General features: G+C 25.5%; 1 protein-coding gene across 1 annotated transcript in view; it reads left to right on the plus strand.

Moving 5' to 3' along the window:
- The window catches only part of LOC100210554 (histone-lysine N-methyltransferase 2A), a 100,968-nt gene that overhangs the window by 73,979 nt on the left and 905 nt on the right, over positions 1-26,084 (plus strand). The window contains exons 16-26 of the mRNA XM_065787796.1: positions 6,918-6,990; positions 7,796-7,995; positions 8,570-10,347; positions 17,662-17,736; positions 18,024-18,157; positions 18,240-18,289; positions 18,413-18,583; positions 18,910-19,039; positions 19,272-19,367; positions 24,353-24,420; positions 24,677-24,791. Of these exons, the coding sequence (XP_065643868.1) occupies positions 6,918-6,990; positions 7,796-7,995; positions 8,570-10,347; positions 17,662-17,736; positions 18,024-18,157; positions 18,240-18,289; positions 18,413-18,583; positions 18,910-19,039; positions 19,272-19,367; positions 24,353-24,420; positions 24,677-24,782 (2,881 nt within the window). The 3' untranslated portion in view covers positions 24,783-24,791. The remainder of the gene's footprint in view (positions 1-6,917; positions 6,991-7,795; positions 7,996-8,569; positions 10,348-17,661; positions 17,737-18,023; positions 18,158-18,239; positions 18,290-18,412; positions 18,584-18,909; positions 19,040-19,271; positions 19,368-24,352; positions 24,421-24,676; positions 24,792-26,084) is intronic.

The raw sequence follows: 26,084 nt of genomic DNA on the forward strand, positions 1-26,084 counted from the left end.
CAGATTTAAAGAATGAAAGAACAAAAAGAATTTCTTTTAAAAAACAGATGCAGAACAATAAGAAAAACTTTCGCTCTAAGGACTGTGTAATTAAGCATAAAACAATTTTAAAAATTTCATTAAGAAATTTAATTAAGAACAAAAAGAATAAAAACATTAATAACAAAAAAATTCAAAAAGTTAATTAATCACTTTCAATCTTCACTTATTTAAATCGCAATTTCTGCAGAACTTTCTATTGTTTCTAAATTAATACTATTACAGTTAGAGTATTTAAAATTATAGAAAATAATAAAATTATTAAAATTTTGAATATTTCCGTTTATCATAATTTTAAGTGCAGGTATTTTATAAAGATTTTCAAAACATTTGATCCAACATGTTGCTATATGTTGATTGTTTTTGGTGATAGGAGTAGACCAGAGGGGGTAATTTTTTTAATAAGTTTTTTAATGAATAATCATTATCCTCTAAATCAAAAAACTCTACACCATTGCTTGTTTCATTCCACCACTTTCCTTCTACTAAATAATCTGCTATATTCTCAAGCATAGATTGGTACTCCCATGGGTATTGCTCTATCATAGTAAAAAGAATGACATGATTTTTATATGATTGTTTAATAGAAGAATACAAATGATAGAATTTGGATTCTTTTAATTGGGAGTCATTTTCTTCATTGTTTAGAAGTTGTTTAGATTAGATTCTTATTATGTTATATAGAATAATATTGTCTGGATTATGATTTAAAGTAAGATTTGTAAACTCTTTAAGAGGATGGAAAAAGGCTTCTTCTTTTCAGTATTGCAAGAACGTCCTTAAAAATAATCTGAATTGTTCTCCAGAATGTCTAATTAAACTATGGTAATAAATACCAAAATATTTTTGTTCGCTCATTGATTTAATGTTTTCTTTTAAGTATATGTTTGTATAAACGGAATGTAAAAATGTTGTAATTAATAACCTCAGTATAGCATTAGGTTTTCTGAAATCATCACCTAGGTAAAGTTTTTCTTGTATTTCTGATAACTGTGTAAGAAGTGTGCAAATAAAGTGGAAAGATTGATGCTCCTGAAACTATTTAGTTATAATTAGCAAACTTTTTCGATGATTACCTGAATTTTTAACTTCAGAATCAAAGGAATCAGAAATTATTTGCTAAACAATTGGTTTTAGTCTTTTTTCTAAATGCAATGAAATTTTTTTTTGTATATTTTTTTATGTGATTGGAAATATCATGTAATGGTTCATTAACCAATATTTCATATTCATCTAAGTTTAAGGTATCAAATAATAAAATGGTTTGGAACACATTAAAGCTGGAAGTCCCTGAATCCCATGCAGTTCAAGAATGTACTTTTTATTTTTTTTATTTAAAGTTACTGTAAAGTGTAAATTTCTTCCATAAAGTTCTGTGATAATGTCACTTTTAGATAAGTTTTTATACAAATAAATCTTTCCATGTTTTATTCATCTACTATTGTTTCCCTGCTTAAAGCTAAATACTCTTGATCAGTCCTCAATTTCATAAAAGCCTTATGATTGTCGAGCATATCTGCTCTGATATTCATATATTTAGTATCTCATTTAATTTTTAAGCTAATTCAAAAGCTAAAATCAATAAATTTCATTCATTCAAAGTATGTTAAGTTATATTTAACTTTCATTACACTTTTTATTCTCAATGACATAACCCAGCTGGCATTCAGTTGTTAACATTCAAAAGATATTTTTTTCAGAAGCAGGGAATACACTTTCTATAATATATTATTTCCGCAAATGAAGAAAATGAGAAATAATGACTACTTTTAACTAAAAAATAAATTTCTTTCTGATAGTAAAATCATACCTTCTTTTTTTCCTCGGAAAAGGATCGGAATTACAACTGTTTGCAGTTTCAGTTTGATTAAAAGTAGAAATAGAGGAAGAATTTAAATTAAACTTTGATAAATCAACACCATTTTCTTTCAGCATCTCCTTTATGACCTGACCAGCGTTCTTAGGTTTTTTTCCTAAATATAAGGTTTTAAGAAAATACATTACATTATATAATAAAACCTGAAAAGTGGTTAAAACTATTACCATTATATAAGAAAACCTGAAAAAGTGGTTAAAATTATTACCATTTTAATGCAGTAATTATTTTTTTATATAGAACATATTGAGAGGATCAGACAGTATTAAAAAAATCTACCTTTTGCATATACATGCCCGTAAATTTTTTAAAGTACATCTAACTAATATAATTAAATAACACATTATGAAATAACAAAAAATTACTAACCTTTCTTAGTAAAAAGATTATATTTAGTAGTTTAACTGGTAAAATTTATACTTTGATTGGAAGATATATTGTTAAGATCAAGTATACATTTTTCTTTGTTCCATGTGTAACTGGGTTTTAAACCAAAATGATCTTTTTTAAACTTCAGACCCTATATATATTTGAAGATATAAACATAAATGAATGTCAGTACCATATTATCATATATTAGTATTATTTCATGCAATAACAATTCATTGATTATTATCAATGTTAACTTACTATCACTAATGTTAACTGATTGTGTAATCATCAGTAACTGGTTGTGTAATTTTCAGTAACTGGTTGTGTAATCATCAGTAACGATTGTGAAATCTTCATCATCATAACTAAATTCCATATAACAAAACTAAATGTCCTGTTAGTCATTACAATGTGTAATGATTGTGTTTTATAGTATTCATGTTACCTTCTCAATGTATTGGTTATTTATACTTGTACGAAATATATAACATTTGATTTTGACTCAAAACCTAATTTATTACGCTTCCTTAATGACACAGGTACAGCACATGATCTAAATGTTTTAAAACAAGACGATAATCAGTCAATACACCTAACATCATAGAAATTTTTTTAATATTGTTTTGTATAATTAAAACAAAATATTACTATATAAATATATATATTTATATAGATAGATACAGGCTCTTTCACAGGTTTGAAGAGGCCTTGCTTATTTTAAAATTAAAAGGCCTATTTTGTTCATCAAAAGTAAATTTTTGCCAATTAAAAAAAAATCTCTGTGAAGGCATATTGATTTTTTCAAGTTTATATGTTTATAATATAATTTAATATTGCAACTGAATTTCATGTGTTACTTCATGGAAGTAGTATAAATTTAATTTTGAAAAGTTATAATAATTCACTTCCCAAGGCCCAGAAGGCCACTACAGACGAAGAGGCTACTTAATTGTGGTTTTATATAATAAAAAAGAAAACATGCCTCCTTTCACAAGTTTTGGGTTTTTTTTCTCCTATTAAATCTAATAATGGTTGTTTTGCAGTTTTGGTAGAATTAAATTTGTAAGATAAAATAATTCTATATATATATATATATATATATATATATATATATATATATATATATATATATATATATATATATATATATATATATATATATATATATATATATATATATATATATATTTACTTTATTCTAATTTGATCTAACCTTTCTACATATGTTTCTAGAAGTTGTTTTTCAATATCTTTTTTCACAAACAATACCAACTTTTGTTTTGGAATTTTTACAAATAAATTTATCTCTTTGTACTTTAAACTGGTTTGAAAAGGTTTTACTTTTATTTAATAATAACTGTTCATTATTCTTGTTTGTAATTTTTTTTCTACCATAAATGATTTTTTTTAATAATCCAGCTTTTGTAGCTTTGAACTTTTGAAACAATCCTTTAATAGGGTTCAAACTTAAAGATTTTTTCATATCAGAAGAAAACAAACATAAAAGCCAAAATATTTTTATGATAACTTTTTGACATGACACTCATTTCTAATGTGTAACATACATTACAACTACGTTCATCAGAAAGTATGGCAAGGTGAAACTTTTCCCTTGTTGAGCGAAATATACAAATACAAATGTTTTTGACAGCATCTTGTACAATTGTACAACCTGAAATATTCAAAGATTTTAATTTTACTTTAATTTTTACTACCGCAATATAATTTATGGGGAGTTATTTTAATCGAGTCTGTTGAAAAACTTACAAAATTATATTTGGAACCTTGCAAATATAAGATTTACTTATGGATTTTTTATCACCCTTAAAAATCGCGTATATTTTACGCAGCTGTCCTTAAGTACATTGAGCCAGTGTTTTTAGTTTGCAAGGTTGCTCGAACACATGTTTTTCATATTTCGTCATTTATCTCTTCTGTTTTACTAAGTTGAGAATGTTATTAATATTTTATTCTTTGTTAATCATATGAGTAATTATGCATAATACACATTGTTATTTTTTTCAGAAAATTAATAAGTTAAAAATAAAATTAGTTGGCTGGCATTTAGAACACCCAGTGTAATATTTCATCATCCAGTTAAGTTATTGCATCAGTATTGCACTTCTGCTGAAATTATTGCATCATCCTTAAATTACAAACAAAATTATTGTCTTGATGAAAACGCACTTTTAAAACACATCATTAGACAGATGTTTTTGAATTTGATTTAAAATAAATGGAGGCTAGAAGTAGAAATGAAGTATGGTGTATTGATCAAGCTACAGCTTTGATCTCAGGACACAAGTTGCCATCTAAAAGACAAATCTTGCAAACTTTTTTTTCCTTTAAAAACAGCAACAATCTAAGAGAATGTGTAGGTCTTGTGACAGATCAGATTCTAGACTTTTGGCAAAGAGCTAGAATTCCTACAAAACAATGTTATAATGTTATAACACATGTTAAAAAACTTGTTGAGAAATACGAAAAGCTGAAAAAGAATAAAGGCTCAAAACAGAAACTCAGTAAAGAAATTAAAAAACTTTTTTTAAGAAATTAAAGAACTATTTGAAATTGCTTATGAAGATTGTTTAAAATAAGTCACAATTGAAAAAGAGAAGATGTTTCTTATACTACAAAGAGAAAGAAGTATATGCTATATGAGTTCAGCTGATTGTGAAGTGGATGGACTGCCCTTATTATGGACAGGATATGATGTCAAAAAACTGTTGTCAGTCACAAAACTGGATAGAGGCACTGGTGAAAAAATGAGTTACACAACAGAACAAGCTTTAAAAGATTGGAACATTTAATATGACAAAATTATGACACTCTGTTTTGATACTACTTGTGCTTGAAGTATACATTCAGGTGCTTGTACCTTGCTGGAAAAATTAATTGGGAAGTCTTTATTATACACAGCTTGTCGACACCATGTTCATGAAGTGATTTTATCCCATGTTTACAAAACTTGTTTTGGACCATCTTATAATCCAAAGGTTAAGTTGTTTCAACAATTTTGTGATCAGTGGAGTAAACTTAATTCTGAATCATGGGTCTTAACTGATGCAATCTCAAAGTGTATGGTTTGCTTGTACCATCAGTAAACTTTGCTGTAAATATGCTGCAAGGAGCAAAACAATCTTGTGACAATTACAAAGAATTTTTGAAACTATTGATAATTTTTTTAAGAAAAACTTTTTTTACTCCTGGTGCTATATGCACCAAGCACAATATATAGCAAAAACACTGTTAAAAACTCTATTATTTAATTTAACAAAAAATGAAGAGAAGAATCTTCTACGGTTTTTGATTTTTTCAATTTTGATTTACGCGGTACATTGGTTTCAGGCTCAACCAATAAGTGGTTGAATCTGCCATAAAAGCCATTGCAGGACATTCATGGTATTTAACTGAAGACCTTGTCTCTCTTTTTCTAGCAACAATGCCGATAACTAAAAAAAAAAAAAAAACAAAGGTAAAAAGACTTGAATGTAAAAGTTTAATGGATAAAATTGTAAGCATGAACTTAGATAAGATTGCAACAAAGAGCTCAAAATATGTATTTGAAGTGTTTAGAATGATTTAGACATTTATGAAGGAACAAGGAACAACAAAAGAGAGGTGAAACTTGTTTCAGATTACACAAAAATCTTGAAGAAAAATGAAACTCGATTGCAATATGTTATACAAACCGTGAAAGAGCAGCAACATCAAATTCTAGATATGCGAAAGTCCACAATTGTGAACGCATTACTAAAGAATAGTCAACAATCAATGTAACAAAGTAAAAACAAGTGAAAAATTAGAATAACATTGATTAAAGTCATATAAATTTAATAAAAATAATAAAATCACTAAATTTGAATAAAATAATAAAAACTTTGTTATAAAAAAATATGTTTGTTTTTATTCTTCTTTGACACTTAAATCTGATAATATCAAGTTCATTGAGCAACCCCTAGGTATAAAAATTTTATAATAATATTTTGCACAGTTTATTTTTTAGTTAAAAGGAACACAATAAAGGGTTGCAATTCCAATTTCTTTGATTTTGTAGCCTTCAGAATCAAAATCTTCTCCATTCTTCATACATGGCTTGAATAATTTACAGTTTTTTCTTCTAATTATAGTTTTTTTTTTCTATTAACTATTTTCTTACTCTGTAACTCTTTTTTAAATTTGTTTTTAAAATGATGTCTGATGAAAAAAGTCTCTCTGTAGTGTATTGTTTGAATTAAGAGTTTTTTTCTCTTTTATCATATGTAAAATTGGCATCACTGTTTTTTTTTAATAAAAATTCCCAATATGGTAAGCTTTTGGCATGTTTGATGGTTTCATGTCCTTTGGCAGATTCTTAATGCTTGTAGTAATTTGTGATTGATTAACTGATTAATGGTGTGAATCAGGCCAAAACACATTTTTACCATCAATGTTATACACTTATTGAGGCACACTTAAAAACTGTTTGATAATTTCATTTACTTTGCTGTTATTTAAAAATATCAGCAAATTAATATTAGGTTGTTGAGTTTATTTATTCATTTTTAATGTAATATATCAATTTAAATAATTTTTTAAACTTTTTTTTCTAATTTCTTATTTATAAATAGTTTTTTTTAAATATTTTTAGGCAAAATCAAGTGATATTTTTAGATGATAAGAAAATATATTGCAACGCACATAACAGCAAAGCTAATAAAAATGTAATCTTTATTTCTTTTCTTTTTTTCTTAGATTTTTTTTATTTTTTTATTATGTATTATAGATATAATGTAATAGCATAATTTGTATAAATTACATGCATATCTATATTATACATATATTACACACATATATATTTCCTATACATATATTGTACTCACATATACATATATTGCACTCATGTATGCATATATTTCTCAAATCAATTGATATAGCACAAGGTAGGATACTATAAAAACAGTGGGTACGCATAAATTTAAAGCATTTTTCTTGTTTTTGCATTTCATGAAGATTCAAATATGTTTAAGGTAACAATTAATATTAGAATATTATGCACTTCTAATTCTGAAAAACCAAGGTTTTGATAAATATTATCTTGATTGCTTAATGGTTGTTGATTATCTGATGTGTCTATAATAATATACAGTTCTGTATTTTCTTAACTATATCAATCTTTTAATTTTTTTTGTTTAAAATTACACACATACAAACACATACAAACACACACAAACACATACATATAAATGTATTAGTATTATTAAACATGTGTTCAAAATACAAAATAAAAACAGTTGTTCTTTTCAATACAAAGTTGATAGTTATATTTGCAAGTGTATTGGGTATAATAAGTTTGCAATGAATAATTATTTGAAAGTTTATTAAAATTTATTATTTTTTTAATAATTATATTATTTATATAAATTATTTGAAATATTTAAAATTAATTATTTGAAATATTTTATTTTTGATTTGTCTTTAAAAATTAAAATTTAAAAGTTACGAAAAAAAAAAAAAAATTTTTTTTAGTTAATTTTAAGAGAAGATCAATTTGTTGTTTCAAGAAGAGTTTTAGTTGATCTTGCACGGTTCAAGTCATTGAAAAGAGTCCAGAGAGGAATTGATCCTAAAGATATAAAAGTTTATTGCGGAGGATTCTCCTTGCATAATCTCGGTTCTCTATCAGATCAATCTGATTTGCAGAGAGTGTTGGTACCAGTTAGCTACAAGTACTTTGTTTGTGTTTCATTTTTTTAGTCTAATTTTTTTCTTAATTTGATTTAAACTGATAATATTCTTGTATAATATCAAGTTATTATTTTCATATCAAAATAATGTGTATATTTAATATTTACTTTTTTTGAGTTAATGGCTATATTTTAATACATTTTGTTAAACATCATAGTACTTGGCTAATGTATTAGTTCTTGTATTTATTTGCGTTCTGGTTTCATGTTTATGACTTGAAGAGTAAGATCTAGAAGTCATAAAAGTTATCAGAAAAATCAGTTACAGTTTAAGATCTGAGTTATATTTAGAGCTTAAATGTTGCAGCAGGAACTAGAGCTACAATATGTTACAGTTGATACTGTTGAAATTGAAACTGTTGCATTACAGTTAGACAATAGTTACAACTACAAATTAAAAAATGCTTTAGAGCAATAATCTTCTTACAAGAAGCATAAAAGACTTTATTATTTTTCACCTTTCCTAAACTTTCTCTTTATATTAGTTTTCTATTAGATTTTTGTATTAAATTTAGATATAGTGTAATTACAATTTTGTTCTTTTAATCAATTTTAGAGTAACAAAGATATTCTGGAGCACGACCAACCCCAAGCATCGTTGCAAGTACACTTGTGAAGTACACAGTTTAAATAATCCAACAGAAAAATTTGTAAAAACTGATTCTAATATTTTTAAAGATGATAATATGACATTTTATCACGATGAAGCAGAGTGGCAATATTTAAAGAAATATTGTTGTTGTGGTACCAACTTTAATGATAAAGAATTTCCCACAGGTTTTCTACATAAGGAAAACTGTGTTTTAAAAAAATATTATAAATATTACACTCAAGAAGAATTATTTAGTTGTTTAAAAAAAACTCTTGAATTACCTATTACAAAACTTTACACTCACAAAGATCACAACTTTTACTCAATTACAAATCCTCAGACACAAGAATCCTTCAATGAATCTTACAATCCTTCAGGGCAAACACAAGAACACAATGAACAACAAAATATCTTTCCTTGTATAAAAGATTCTTATGTTCAAGAACATATATCACCAACTCAACTTCTGTACCAATCAGGTTCAAGTTCATCATCTTTTTGTATATCTTCAGATTTTATTTCTGATTTATCCTCTACATCTACACTATCAGCAACATCACCAATGTTTTTTCAAAATGACAGTTATAGTTGTGATGAAGAAACTTTATTAATTCCTAAAAACGAATCTCTTGAAGCAACAGACTATACATCAATTAAAAACCAAAGTTTATCAAGGCAGATTTCTGAAGAAATAGAACGGAGACTTCATCAAACTTCGTTAAGCGAAAAGACTTCTATAGAATATAATTTTTTTCAAAAATCTGATACTGCTACTAAACATTTTTTTAATAATTCCTCTAATTCCTATATATCTTCTACACTACCACCTTATTTAATAGAAGGTAATCTTAATACAAATCTTTTAGACATAAACAATCTCAATAAAAATAACTATGCTTTAAAATGCAATGTTTCTTTGTGTGAATCATTTCTAGATGATCAAAATATAATCAATAAGCTAAATAATGAAGACTTAAAAACATATGATGCTTTGTTGTGTCGTTTACATGAACATATTCCAGCATATAGAAGTATGGAAAAATGTATTGAAAAAAGTTTTACTAATGACAATGCTTCAAAAGAACATAATAGTAGTTTTAATTGTTATTCCTTAACAGAGAAGTCACAACAAGCTGAGTACGAAAGTAACGAAATTCAAAAAATTAATGTTAACAAAAGTTCCAAATCAAATTGTTATGAATACCCGCAAATCTATTTTCCTGATTTGCCTCAATTACAGCAAAGTTGTATCTCAGTTTCATTGCAGCAAGATTGTTTACCAGTTTTGTCTTCATTACAACAAGTTAAACATAAAAAAAGGATTAAAATGGCGGCTGGCATTGAGGTAAGTCCAAAAAAGCAAATCTTGTCTTGTATTTCTAAAGGAATACAATTTCATGACGAAAGGTTTGTTGATAATCTAGTAGTTTGTAATGATGGTATGCTATCTCAACCAACAGGCTACAACCCAGAAATTATTACAGATAAAACAAATGTCTCTTTAACTCACACTAATTCAGTGACCACTATTCCTCTGAGGTTTACTGAGATGAAGGATCGAAAAGAAAGCAGTGCATCTAAACAAAAAGGCATTCAAAAATGTTATAAAAGAAATTACAGCGAAACCTTAAAAAAACTTCTAGACAATAAAAAGTATGAAAAAATGAGAAAATCAAAAACACAGTTGATGTTTGTTTTGAAGAATGAGGAAGGGTGGTTTAAAGAGAGTAATTCTCTAGAAGGTAACTCTTTTTTTAATATGTCTTAGTGTTAGTTTGATAAAACATAGTTTTAAAAAGATCTTCTAGTTAAAGAGTATATATTTTGTACATTTTTTAAATAGTAGAGATAAGCTTATATGTAGATCCATTTTGTCATGCATTAGCTATAAGTTTAATATATATAAAAAATATATATATTTTTTATTTAAAAATTTTGTTGAACAAACATTACCAGTTTTTCATATATGTTTTACTTGTGTTTACAAAAATATTATAAAAAATGTATGCATATTTCTCAAATTAAGAAGGTATACTTACCTTTTTTTACAATGGTAATTTTACAAATTACATTTAACGATTTAGATTAAGAACTATAAAAAATTAATTTCTAGCAAATATTTAAAACTTTTATCTTTTGAAGTACCAAATTATTTTAAAGTACAATTTAGTTAATTGTCAATTAACTTCATTGTGTTTTAGTTTTTGATAACTTCATTGTGGTTTATTCTTTGATACTTTCAAAATTATACAAAAATTTTCAGCATTTTTAAACTTTTTCATTATACTGTCAATATATAATTAAATATTTTTAATTTTTTTTCCCAGTTTTTATTTTATTGATAAACGAAAGATAGGGTAAAAACTGGTTTACAAGTAAGTTTTTATAAATTAAAAATTCAAGTAACAAGTACCAGAATTCAAAGAAATTGAAAAAAAGTTGTACTAAAAAGTTATAAATAATTTAAATTAAATAATTAACAATTATTTAATTGAATAAATAGTTAACAATAATTTTATGATATATAATATTTAAAGTTTTTTAAAAAACAGTCAAACAACCATGTAGCAGTCTTGGTCAGGAAGGCGTGCAACCACACATCTTTATATGACTACACAAATAATATTTTGTTTTGACAATTTGGCCATGGCTTTTTACATATCAAAAACATGCTCAATAAAAAAGATTTTTAATTGTAGGTTAAAAACAAATAACATCAAAACTTTAATTTTTACAAATATTTTTTTATTAGCAAAACAATTTTAAATAAAGCAACAAATCACTGATAATGATTTTTGTATCAATGAAAGTATCAAAGAAAGTTATATATATTTTTTCTTTAAAAATTTTTTTTATTTTGAATTTTATTATTTGATTATGTTATTTAAAAAAAATAATTTGTTGTTTATAAACAAAATATTGTTTTGAATAAATTTTTTTTGATTTCATAAACAACAACTTTTTTAGACAATGACCGTCTTTTAAATGAACTTTATATAAGAATCATTAAAGTAAATACACTTTTAAAAAAAAAAAAAATTTATTGAAAAAAAATGAATTGATGAATATTTTTTATCTTTATAACTTTATTTTTTTATCATCTTTATAAACAACTTCTTTAAACAAAATTTTTTTTTATTAAATCCATTATTTTTTACTAGAGTGATCAAAGCTAAGTTATGATTTTTTTTAAATGCGTAAGTATTTATCCTGTATTTGTATGGAAACTATTTTTAGATAAATAAAAAGACATAACAACTATAATTTCAATTAAAATAACAACTATAATTTCAATTAAATGTGCATATTTTTTAAATAATTGTTTAAACAAATCAAAGTTGTTACTTTATTTATAATAGTTTCCCATAATATTAGAAAAACATTTGCAAATACAAAAAATTCTAAGTTTTTTATTCCAGACATAAAAAACTTGATTAAAATCTTTGTGTTTTCATTATTAATTTAATTTTTTGTTTCAGTTCTATTTAATTTTTATTTTCTTTTTCATTTGGCCTAGTTTTTTTAGCGCATTTTTTCAATGTTCAAGTTTTCAAAACACATTAACAGATGTGGTCAAATTGTCAAAACAAAGTATTATTTGCGTGATCATATAAAGGCGTACGATAGAACGCCTTTTTGACCAAGACAGATGTAGTCATATATTGATAGTTGAACAATATATCGTGGATACTAAAAACTATATTTAAAAATATATATACTGTATAATATAAAATATATATGCTGTAAAAACTATTTTTAACAATGCAAAAACATAAAAGCGTAATTCCAAATTATTCAAATAATAATCAGATCTTTTTGTGTAGTGAAGTTGTCCACATATGTATCCAACATACAAAATTTATTGTGATATCACTAAGACTAGTCTTTATTTTGGTGCATAATATGAAAAATATTTTGATAACAAAACCAAAAAATCACTTTTTTTGGTTTTGTTGTCAACAGATGGTTGAATGCCAGGGTTGAATATTTTTCACAATTTTCGAAGTTTCATTTAAATTTAAACACTTTATTTTTTAATAGCAATATGCAACAATTCACTCATTAATAATGACTTCAATGTCTCCACCTATATAATCATTCAACATTTATAATGTTTAAGCATCCAATCAGAGACAATAACTTTAGTTATTTTAAATTTGAATAACTTGTAATTATCATTTAGATGGATTTTCCTAAATTAAAGTTATGCAAAAAGTTTATCAGAAAGTCAAAAAAGAATTGTCAATTAACTGAAAGGCTTATGTGATGCTTGAATTTGCAAAATTAATTCATATTTTAACTCATTACTTTTAATAGTTTTTTTTTGTTCATCATTTCAATTCATTAGGGTAGTACTCTGTGCAGGCAATTCAGTAATATACAATCAGCTGCACCGAAAGCTTCTTTATTTACATGAAGCTTACACAATGCTGCAACGAGCAATTTAATTGTAGTAAACTGTACCTAGTATCGTTAAGCCTGTCACATTTTGTATGAGTCCAAAATAAACAAACATTACATTGAGTTGAGTGGCAACTTTGATTAACTTTTTTTTTACATAAATGACAGTTTAAAGCCATAGTAGAACTGCAATATTAGAGAGAATATTCACCTAAGCTTTTTTTACCTAAACCTAAACTATATTTCACCTAAATTTTACAGGTAGCAACATACAACATACCTATTACAGACATAAAAAAACTAATTTTATTTCCTGAATAAGAAATATCAATACATAAATTAATGATACTTGCATATGATTGGATAGAATTGTTTATTAATATCTAGCAGACTATTTGATCTTGTCTTCCAAAATAATTCAGATTTCTTTCCTAAATTTAATTGTCATTTGTTTTTGAAGAACAGATAAAAACAAAATAGCTTTATCACTTAATTTTTTTTTAATAACTGGTAATGCAGCTTTGTTAGAAACAGTATTTTTAACACCTGTGTCATGTTTTTATTAAGCTGAATGTTATATGGGCTTAATTATTTTTTTAAGATGTTCATAATAATATTGAAAAAAAATTTTTAAATTATTATGTTGTCGTATAGTTTTTTTTTGTTTTTTTTTACTAGAAATTTCAGTAGTTTTATTGTTAAAGTTTGTAAACCATTTATCTGGTTATCATTACTCATTTAATGGTAATGAAACCCCTACTTGCAATCATTGCCAACTATAGATTTACTTTACAAATAGCCCATTAAAGATTTTCAGATAAGTCTCTAAATGCTATCATCACCAAATGCAAAATCAGTAATATCAATGTCAATATAAATTGTATTATTACCAAATGCAAAATCAGTGCACTTGTTATCTTCTCGAAATGCTAAACCATTACATATTAAAAATCTAACAACATGAAACACGCATTCAATCTATATATAGTATTAAGGCAATTCTTCAACCAATATTTTTTCTTATCTGTCCTGATGTCAAACTATACTGTAAAAATTATTTTGAATAAGCAAAATGTTTAAGCCCAAGTACTAACAAAAATATAAAAATTATTAAATTTGGAAATTATTTTGAAAATGATTTCTTTTGAATATAATTAAACAAGTTTTTTATTCCAAAGCATGTTTACATGAATAACAGCAGTCTTCGAAATCTAGGCAGGCATTTGGCTATGTTGACATCAAAACCGATTTATCTTCACTTAAATTGTACATACCAGTGTCTACTTGAATTTGTAAAAATGGTAATATGCAAAATATATATATATATATAAATTTAAATTTAATAATTCAGTTTTTACAATTATTAGTTTTGTTGAAATTGAACAAACAAACAAAAAAGTTTATTAAAAACAAACATCGTATTGTTTATTATTATTTGTATTGTTGTTTTAAAATCTTGTTTTTATTTTTATTTTTATTTATTTTATTATTATTTGTTGTTTTAAAAAGTTTTTATTTTTATTTTATTATTTATTACTATTTTGCTCTTATTTAAGATAAAAAAAAGTTTTAAATTAAAATTTTGAGTTGTAACAGTTAGTTGGCAGCAAATTATTTATTTCCATTGCATTGAAATAAGATTAAATAATCACAATGTAATTACATTTAGCAGCATGGAAAATAACAGCCGGTCAATGGCCAACGGCCGCCTGAAATGACTAAAATTATTTTGACCTCCCATTTTTGCCAGTTTGACTGGTTCAAAAAAAAAAGTTAGTTTTGAAAAACAAGGTGTTACAAATAATCATGATGAAAAATCACATTCTAAAATCATATACTAAAACTTCATAAGATCATTTAAATTTTAAATAAATATATATAATAGTTTTATTGTTTATGACTTGCTACTTTAATTTGCTTCATTGACGAATTTATGATGTAAGTTATATCATTTTTTTTGTTTTTTAGCTTCTCTTATTAAAATTACTTTCATTTTTTTGATGGTTTAAAACTACTTTTTTATGAATGATTGAAGCTTGTACTTTATTATTGTATTAATAAAAATATTCAATATATTATTTTTATAATAATATAAAAGTATATAATAATTATTTATTATTATTAAAAGTATTTAACTAAGAACATTTTTTCTTTTAAATGTACGTAGTTACTTTTTTTTTTTCTTTCTCTTTATATCCATTTATTTTTTCGTTTTTGCTGCAAATGTAATAAATAAATGAATAATTTATAGGTAAATTTAAAATTTTCTATAATAGGATTCTTAAAGATATGTTTAGTAAAATCTTGTTTTATGTAACTGTAATTTTTTTAGTAGTGTTTCATAAATAATTTTTTTTTGATATTTAAAATTACTTGGATATTTAAAGTTACTTCTTTTTTTAATTGAATTAAATGTGTGCAAGCATAGTTTTGAACAAATTATTATTTTAAAAAGAATACGGTTCGTTAATTTTTAAGCATTAAGTTATTTTTGTGCGTTCAGTCATAAAAAGCTATTACTCAGATGAAAATTTAAACAATAAAAATAATAAAATTTTTGACCGTCAATTTCATGTGTTAGCCGGTTAAATTGACCGCTCGTCTTTGATTTCTTATTTTCCACGCTGATTTAGATAAAGTGAACTCCTGAAGTGTATTTAAAAAAATTTACCTATTGTTTTATTTTAGTTATTTTTTATTTAAGAAGAAAAAAATTAGAACAGTTCATAATAACTATTAATAGTTTATTATGAACTAATTTTTAATTAAACATAACATGTGATAACTAAAAATCTGGACAAAATTAGAAATGGTATAACCTTTTAATGGAGTCATCTTTTTTAACAATTTAAAAATTTATAATAACAAAAAACATCTGAATAATAAAAATAAAATAAAAAGATTTATAAGTTTTTTATACCATGACGACAAACAGTGTCTACTCTTGTAAATGTGGCAGCAGCAAGCCGATGTACACATTCTATGTCGATTCTTTTAATTGAAAACTCTATCTGCTTTTTAAGTTTGCTTAGGTTTTTAGCTTGCCAGTTTTTGTTGTACACTAATCTCTTTAGTTCAGACCAAAAATCTTCAATTGGACGTAATTCTGGCACATTAGCAGGATTATGCTCTATTGGTACAAATTCAATATTTTTTGCTTTAAGATAATTTTGTACTTTACGCGAATAATGCGATAAAGCTAGATCAGGCCAAAAAACAATATTGTCATTTTTATGATGTTTTTCAATGAATTTCTCCAATCTAACAAGACATTTTGAAATATACACATCTTCATTGACTGCTTGGCCTGACAGAGCAATGTACTGCTGAGAGATTCCCTTTGTAGAGAATGCAATCCAAACAAGTAATTTTGGCTCAAATTTGTCTTATCTTTTTAACCTTACATCATTTGATGCTGCATTTATGTCAGAAGAGTAAAATCCAGCATTTCCAGAAATATTAGTGTTGCTCAAATAAAAATACGATTCATCGTCAATAGTTATTTTTTTCCAAAAAATTGAAACCAACCTGCGGCACTTTGAATAAATAGCTGCTTTTTGAGCCGGTGTTCTTTTTGGTGTTTTAGTTTTTTTACGATAACGACTGCTAGTTATTTGGTGAATAATTTTGCATATGTATGGTTGTGATACATGAAATTGTTTTGCAAGACCATGCTGTGAAATGCCATCCTTTTGATCAATCGATTTTTTAAGGCGCTTTATTTCTTTTGCAGGCATCTTTATTGCTTTGCGACCACTTCTGACTTTTCTTTCTGGTCCTATATTGTTCCCTTTTCTTTTAAGTATATTATAAATAATAGATTTTGGTATATTCTCCATTCAAAAATGATTTATAATAAAGTTTTTGTTGACATCCGGATGCAAATCCAAAGATGCGTACACTCGTTTTCTGAGGGAGTCTTCGTTATTAGCTTTTTTTTTAATTTTTAATTATTCTTAAATAAATTATTTTTTAATAATACATTTAAAGAATTAAATTTGCAACAAAATAGAAGTGATTGCAATTATATAAAATTTTTCCTTTGTATTTTTATATTTACACAAACTTTGTCCAGATTTTTAGTTATCACATGTTAATCGAGTTAAAAAAATAATAAACTATTAATAGTTTATTATGAACTGATTTAATTTTTTTCTTCTCTATAACTAAAATAAAACATTAGCTAATTTTTTTAAAACATATTGAGTTTTAAAAAAAATGAGTTTAAAACAAAAAAAGAAAGGAATATCTATTTAAAAAAGTTTTATGTATATAATTTAAAAAAAAAATGTTCTGGGTACCTATTCTGTATTAAAAAAAAAATGTTCTGGGTATCTATTCTGTATTTTAAAAAAAATGTTCTGGGTATCTATTTTGTGTTTTAAAAAAAATGTTCTGGGTATCTATTCTGTGTTTTAAAAAAAATTTCTGGGGATCTATTCTGTGTTTAAAAAAAGTCTGAAAATTAAAAGGAAATCAATGCTTATTATTGCTAATTATTATTGATTTCCTTTTAATTTTGTTTAAATTATTTCAAACTATAAAAATTATTTTTTGAGAAAGTGGTCTAGATTATAGGATATGCCAACTCTGTATTCTTAGCAATTCATAAGTTTATAACTTCTTTTTTAAATAATAATTTTTTTTTACTTTAGAGATTTGGAAAGAGTTACTTTTTGAAATTAATGATAAAAGACTCGACTTTGACATACCTCCAATTAATATTGAATGTAGGTATTAATACATATTTTGAACACAATATTATGTGACTTTTTTGTTTTTGTTTTTAATGTGGGAAAAGTTGTTTTAAAAGTTTTAAAACTTTACTTTTCTTATGAATGGCACTAGGAAGTGCAAAGTTACAATTTTAATATTTTTGCCTGGTTTGATATTTTAACACAATATATATGTTTGATGTGTTTAACTTATTTTTTGAAAACGTTGTTTTTACTAATGTTTTTTTTTTTTTTTTTTTTCTTTGTGTGTGTGTGTGAAAATATCCATAATTTTTAATTAGCTACTGATCCATATGACTTCATCGGAATCTCTAAAGACTTTATTTGTTACCTTGTGGAACAACTATCAGGTGGACACAAATGTCGCACATACAAGTTCCAATATCATCTACCATGTGTGGGGAAAGAAGATCAGGTAGGACTTAGGTGTTTATGTGTATTTTATTTTGTAATTTTTTCATTTTTCACTTTTGAATTTATTCTTTTCACTGTTTAAGAAAACATCAATGAATCCAAGTGGTTGTGCAAGATCTGAAATTTTTTTCAGGTTTGTTTTCTTCATTTTTTTGTAATTTGCACAACTGCACATTTTGCTTAGTTACATAAGTTGTTATATCACAGTAATATATCACTTATTGTAAAAATATAAGTTATATATGAATTATTTCAGCAAAGCTGAAAAGGATATGTTTGCTTGGCTTGCTTCTCCCTACCGTAAACCACCTAACTCTTGTGCTAATGATCCTGAAGAAGATGTAGTGTTTGGTCCACAAGAGTTACCTGTTGCTATGAAGTATAGATTATTAAAGAATTTAGCAAAAGATAATGTTGGTGTATATAGGCAAGTAATCTTTGTTTGTTTATATTTTATTTACTAACTAATTACAAATTTTTAAATGTTTTTTTATGTATATAAGTATAATTTTTTTAAATCAATATATCCACATTATCTTTATCTATTTCTTTATCGACTAATTAACTGTGATCTTTAAAGTTTGGTATTGAACAAAGGAATGTTAACCACTGATAAATAATAGTTGTACAACTAATGGTAGTTAATAGATAAATCATCAGTTAAAAATGTCTAAAGAGTTTTTATAGATTTTTATATACATTTTTATAGTCAATTAAATAGCCTCTGTAATACTACTTTTTGTATTATCTTAGATCTAAGATTCAGGGAAGAGGGTTGTTTTGCAAGAAGACTATTGAAGCAGGGGAAATGATAATAGAATACAGTGGTGAAAAAATTCGCTCCTCTCTCACTGATCGTCGTGAAAAATATTATGAAAAAAAGGTTTTTAATTTTGTAAACATTCAATAATATTTTTTTTTTATAAAATAGTAATTAATGATGAAATATAATAAAATTTTTGAATTTTAAATATGTTTTTTTAAATGAAAAGTTGAAACAGCAATAAAACAACATTGAAAGATTTATATATACACATTCTTCAATCATGTTTTATTTAAAACAGTGTGATGTTTGTTACTTTTTTATGAAATCGTGTGATATTTGTTTAATATAGGGTTATGGTTGCTATATGTTTCGAATTGATGATACTGACGTTGTTGATGCAACTACAAAAGGAAATGCTGCTCGTTTTATCAATCATTCTTGCGAGGTTATTTTTTTAAAGTTTAACATTTAGGGTTCCACTATTATGTGGTTTGGGCCAGTTTCTTTAATGCCATTTTTATAATTTAATAGACATTAAGGAAGAGTTGAGCTAGGTATCTTTCCGATGGTAACCAGGTAACCATGTGGTAACCAGGTAGCCTATTTTATAGATCAGGACTGAGAGAATTTTTTCTGGTGCAAATACTAGAAAGATAACCAACTTAGGTTTTCTTCTTCTACCCTTTCCTATAATAACATTTTTATTTTCTTAGTTGTTTTCACACTGCTAACCAACTTAGGTATTCTTCTCCTACCCTTTCCCTATAATAACATTTTTATTTTCTTAGTTGTTTTTATACCTAAAGCAGTATGAAAACAACTAAGAAATTAGAGTTTTAAGAAATAAAATTTTTATAGGTATATATATTAATATACTATATAAGTTGACTCGATATCTTGAACTGGTCACTACATCACAATCTAAATCAATGGATCCTAGTGAATTACACTTCTTATGATTTTCTAGGATCTAATTTTTACATCGTCAGCTTCTGCTATCTGCTAATTTGATTTACTGATACCAGTTTTTTTTATACAATTGACAACAGTCTTCTTTGACACACCATTTTAAGAAGAAACAAGATCTTTTATTCTATGATTCTATGATGATAGAATTTTATGGCAGGGGGTCGTTTTTGTTGATATCCTTAATACACAGATACACAATTTTTTTGACAATAATGAGCGTCAGGGCTTTGTATTATATGTCTTGATCCTTGGGCTGGATGGAGAGAGTGGCTGGAGAGGGAGAATTAGGATAGTATATTTTACCAGTGCTTCCCAAACCAAATGTACCAGTTATCGCAAAAAAAATGTTCCAAATTAAAAAAGAGTAAACTAACAGAAATGGCACTAGGAAATGCAACGGAAAAAAATTACCCACGTTTGTAAATGGATAATAACCAAGGCGATCTATACTGAAGGCCTATTCATCGCGCAACCGTAAGCCGTGACTGGGGGCCTATTTTAATATTCTAAAAATTGCAAATGTGAAAAGCTCACATTGAAAAACTTGCTAGAGAATTTTCAACTTTTTCAACTTAATCTTGTTTATTCTTTTATATTTCCAATAACTTTGTATTATTAATGTTTTTTAAATTATAAATTTTTGTAAATAATTTTAAAACACTGTATTTTTACTTACTTGTAAACTCCTTAGAGTGTTAGGAGTTATATATATATATATATATATATATATATATATATATATATATATATATATATATATATATATATATATATATATATATATATATATATACATATATATATATATATATATATATATATATATATATATATATATATATATATATATATATATATATATATATATATATATATACATATATATATATATATATATATATATATATATATATATATATATATACATATATATATATATATATATATATATATATATATATATATATATATATATACATACATATATATATATATATATATATATATATATATATATATATATACATATATATATATATATATATATATATATATATATATATATATATATATATATATATATATATATATATATATATATATATATATATACATTTATTATGTCTGATATGGGTAGTGATCTATTATATTTGACAAAAAAGTGTTTGAAAATCTTATGTTATGGTTTGCATATTTTTATATTATTTTAAATAATTATACTTTATAGATGCCAAAAAAGTGTTGTGTATATGGCTGCAAAACTAATTACCAAAGTACCAAAAATAATAAAAGCTTTGAAAAAATACCAGTTTATCGTTTTCCTAAAGACAAAGAACAAAGAAATATATGGATGAAAAGTATTCCAAATTCTAATCTTTTAGTTTCAGATGAAACTGTTATTTGCTAATTACATTGGCCAACAGTTTTTGAAAAAGTTACTGTTCAAGGAAGACAAAAACCGAAAATGCCACTATCTGTATGGTCAGGAATACCTTCAAGTCAAATACCTACTCCATTACCACGCCATCTCACAACATTGAAATCTTTAAGCATTGTTAGAAATGTTAGAACTGATGAACTTAGCACATTTTTATTGGCTGATACAGCAACATATATTGATTTTTAAAATGTTTTATTAAATAATCTCAGGGTTTTTTCAGTTTCAGTAATAGCATATATGATTGAAAAAACAATTAATGTTCAATCTATTACGTTTTATGATGGTATTCCTTTATTTCTTGTTAAAATTTTTGAGAATTTACATTTTGAAACATTTCATTGTGGAATAAAATGTTTTATAAAAAGTTTGTGTAAAAATTGTATAAATATTGTTGATTCTTGGTCAAAGTTTGAGGAAATACTACATTTTTAAAATGTCATGGAAATAGATCATAAGAAAAACATTATTCAGCAACAAATATCAGTTATGTCTGCAAAACTTATTGGGAAAAAAAAAAATGAATCAGATACAATTATACGTAGTTTTGAATACTTTTCAACATCTCGTGCTTTATACAATAAACTAAGAAACGATTTTCAATTGCCATCAGTTAGTACTTTGACACACATAACATCAAAAGTTTGCAAAATTGATGATGCTAGTTTCTTAGACTCAGTTTTCAAAAACACTGAAAAAAAAACAAAAAAATTTGTATAATTATTTATGATGAAGCCTATGTCAAAAAAATGATGCTTTACCATGGTGGAACATTGTTTGGTAAATCTTTAGATGATCCATTGTTATTGGCTAAAACTGTTTTGGGAATTATGATAGTATGTTTCAAAGGTGGTCCTAAATTTCTGAACAAGATGATTCCAATTTCAAAATTAAGTTCAAATTTTCTGTTTGAACAAATAAACTCCAGAATAAAACTTATAAAATCATCATCTGGCGATGTAAAAGTTGTTATCTGTGATGGTAATCGTGTAAACCAAGCATTTTTTAAATTATATCATACTATTCCAGAAAAACCTTGGAAAACGGAAGATGGGATGTATTTACTGTTTGACTTTGTTCATCTTTTGAAAAACATTAGGAATCTATGGCTTACAGAAAAAACTGGGGAGCTAGTGTACAGTGATAATGGTATTCAAAGAACAGCTAAATGGGAGCACCTTAAATGCTTATATCAAATTGAATCAGAAAAGTTAGTCAAATTGTCAGACTTGAATGAAATTGCATTAGCTCCCAAGCCAATTGAAAGGCAAAATGTATCTACTTGCCTTAAAGTTTTTTCAGATAAGACATATGCCTTGCTGACCTATTCTCAAATAATTACAAATTCTAAGGATACTGCGATATTTATAAATAAAGTTATAACCTGGTGGAAAATTTTGAATGTGAAAGGTCGTGGAGCTGATGTAAGACACAATGATCCACTAGAAGCACCTATTTGTAGTCCTGATGATTGCCGTCTTAATACTCTACTTCTGTTTGGTGATTGCCTCATGAAATGTGTTGTAAAAATGGCAAAAGAGTGAAGCAGTTATCTAATGATACTGTAAAATCAATTTACCATACTTGCTATGGTATTGTTAAGCTATGTAAATATTTATTAGCAACAAGTCATGATTATGTTCTTCTTGGTATGTTTACAAGTGACCACTTAGAAAAAGAATTTGGGAAATTGAGACAAGGTTCCGGAGGTGCCTACTTTATAAATGTTCAACAAGTTATAGAAAAATTGCATATAAATTACACATCACTGTTGTTATCTTTAAATATTGACATAGATTCTTTTGATTTTAGTTCAGGTCATGAGTGTGCTTCTTGTACATATGTTTTATGTGAAGCAAGTAGTGAAATATTTGACAATTTAGAAAAACTAGAGTCATCAATTTCTGATAGTACCAAAATGTCTTTGATTTATATTGCTGGTTATGTATGTAGAAATGAATATAATGAAAACATTTTGTTCAATCAAACATTAATTTATTATGAAAAGTTTGTTGAGTACCTCAAGTCTATAGATCGTGGTGGTCTTAAAATTCCACCAGACAATGTTTGCCAATGGGTTTTTTTTTGCTTTGTCTTATTCCATTCGATAAAAGATAAAGTTTGTCGTAAGTCTTTAAGTGACATCTTTTTGCTAGTTTCTGAATTTTACTATTTTGAAATTAATCAAAAACATTGCAACACACTTGCTAAAATATTTTTAAACAATTTTTGTGCACAAATTACACCAAGATCTAATAAAGAACCTGCATTAAAAGTTTTAAAGTTATCATAAATTGTTTAGAAAAGAATGATTTGTATCTGTTGTTGTTAAAATATATGCAAATATTTTCTTTGTTTTAGTTTTTTTTTAATATGAAATTTTAACTTTTAATTACATTTTAATATAAATATTTCTAAATAAACTAATTAAACTCATTATGAGTCATATTTTGACTCCAAAATATAATTTTATAGCAGAGTTGCTGATAATCCGTAAAAATAATAGGCCCCCAGTCACGGCTTACGATTGCGCGATGAATAGGCCTTCAGTATAGAGCGCCATGATATGCCAAATCCCATGATATTTTAAGCATATTATAAAATTCTGTTGCACATATCGGAGATTGGAGACCTTTTTAGAGAGTGAGTAAAGAAACTTGACTCTTTTTTTTGTGCTCAGGACAGGAAAGTTGCACTCCTGGTGGATAACTGTCCTGCTTATCCATACATTGAAGTGCTAAGCAACATGACAACAACAACCTTCTCCCCACTAATTATCTTAATTCTCCCCCTCACATCTATCCTCTAGCCCATGGATCAAGATGTATAATACAAAGCCTTAAAGCTTATGACTGTCAAAAATGTGCACAATACCAGCAATGAAATGATACCAGAAAAAAAAGTTTGACACAAATATTCAAGATATTGAGAGTCAACTGTAATAGTTTGTAAAAAAATATTTTTATCTTATATTTTATGTTTCATTTTATATTATCTTATATTTTATATTATTTCATTTTCAGCCAAATTGCTTTTCACGTATCATATCTATAGATGGTTGCAAAAAAATAATTATTTTTGCGCAAAAAAGGTTTATTTCATTTTTTTGATAACTTAAATTAAATGTGTTTTGCGAAACTTTTATTCGAAAATCTATTTTTAGTTAAAGAAATTTTAAAAGTTACAGTTACAGTTGGAGAATTGACATATGACAAATTTTTCTTCAAAATTCAAATTTTAATTCAATAAATTTTTTCAAATTTAGAGTTACAGTTGGACAATTGACATATGACTATAAATTTTCTTCGAAATTCAAATTTTAATTCAATAATTTTTTTCAAATTTAGAGTTACAGTTGGAGAAGAATTGACATATGATTATAAATTTGCTATAGAGGATGATAAATTACCGTGCTTTTGTGGTGCAAAAAAATGTCGAAAATACCTTAATTAAATTATTTAGGTAATTAAATCGCTTTTCTTTTATTTTGGTTTATTTAAGTAAATAGATTTAAAAATTAATTTTTTATGCTGTTGCATATTTGACATAATATGCCAGTCTCAATTTATGTTCTTTAAAACTTTTAAATCTAACTTTTCCAAAAAATCTGGTTATGAAATAATGAAGTGTCTATTATGAAATTAATAATGAAGTGTTCTGTTTGTGTCTTTATTATGAAATTAATAATGAAGTATTCTGTTTGAGTCTTTAGTATCAGCAGCAAGTGTTAAAAATATTTAGTAAATTAAATAATGGTTAAATATTTTATTTATATTTTAAATCATGTTATGAATGTATACAGGAGTTTATTTGGTTTTTCTCTTTTTTTCCCCTTTCTTTAATCAAAGTCTTTTGAACAGTGCTCTCCCCCATCTCCTCCCCGTTTTTAATCGGTAAACGTCAAAGAAGTGTTTAGTATTCTGACTTGAAGTTTTGTTACGAACTGAGATTTGTTTCTTTTATAAAATGCTAAAGATTAAATTTTTAATTTTTTCTTATGCTTGTAAAGACTGTCCGTAATGATAATGACCCATGGAACTTTGAAATATTTTGTGAACAAATTAATCACTTAACCACTTAGATATAGCAACCATAGTGATTTTGATAATTTTTTTAATGGTTTAAAGCAAACTTTAACTTCTTTTCAAATAATACAAAAAATATAATATTATAAAAATAAATATTTTTAAAAGCTTGAATGTAAACAAAGAAAATGTATTTTCAATTAAAAGTAAGAAAGTTCATTTTGTACGAGTGGTTTAAAAATTGTCATGTTTCAATTAATTTGCTTGCAAAAAATATATAAAGTTCAAAGGAAAGCTGTCGGTCGCATCATCAAATTGTAAAGTGAAGGTCGCGGATTCGAAAAAAAGTTGAGAAACTAAGAAAGAGGTCCGTCGAGTTTAAAACTTCATCAAAAAGCTAATAGGTGGATCGATGCAAATCCAGAGTACTGCGTTCAGGATATCGAGAAAAAACCGGGTGTTCCTAAGTCAACAATCCAAGAAGTCATTAAGAAATATGGCTACAAGACATACAAAAAAAATTTCAAGGAAATATTTTTTAATGACTCCATATTTCTTAATGACTTCAAAAGTGCATTAAAATGGATGATGAAACTGCAAACTCGATTGTTTAATACTCTCAGTCAATTTTATACAATTCTGAAAGGAACAGAGTCTAGAGTTTTTCTAAAATTAATGAAAACCAAAAAAAAACTCTCTTGCCTATGATTTAATTTTTTTATGGCCCTTA

This window comes from Hydra vulgaris, chromosome 01 (assembly GCF_038396675.1).
Source record: "Hydra vulgaris chromosome 01, alternate assembly HydraT2T_AEP".
NCBI classification, from domain to species: domain Eukaryota; kingdom Metazoa; phylum Cnidaria; class Hydrozoa; order Anthoathecata; family Hydridae; genus Hydra; species Hydra vulgaris.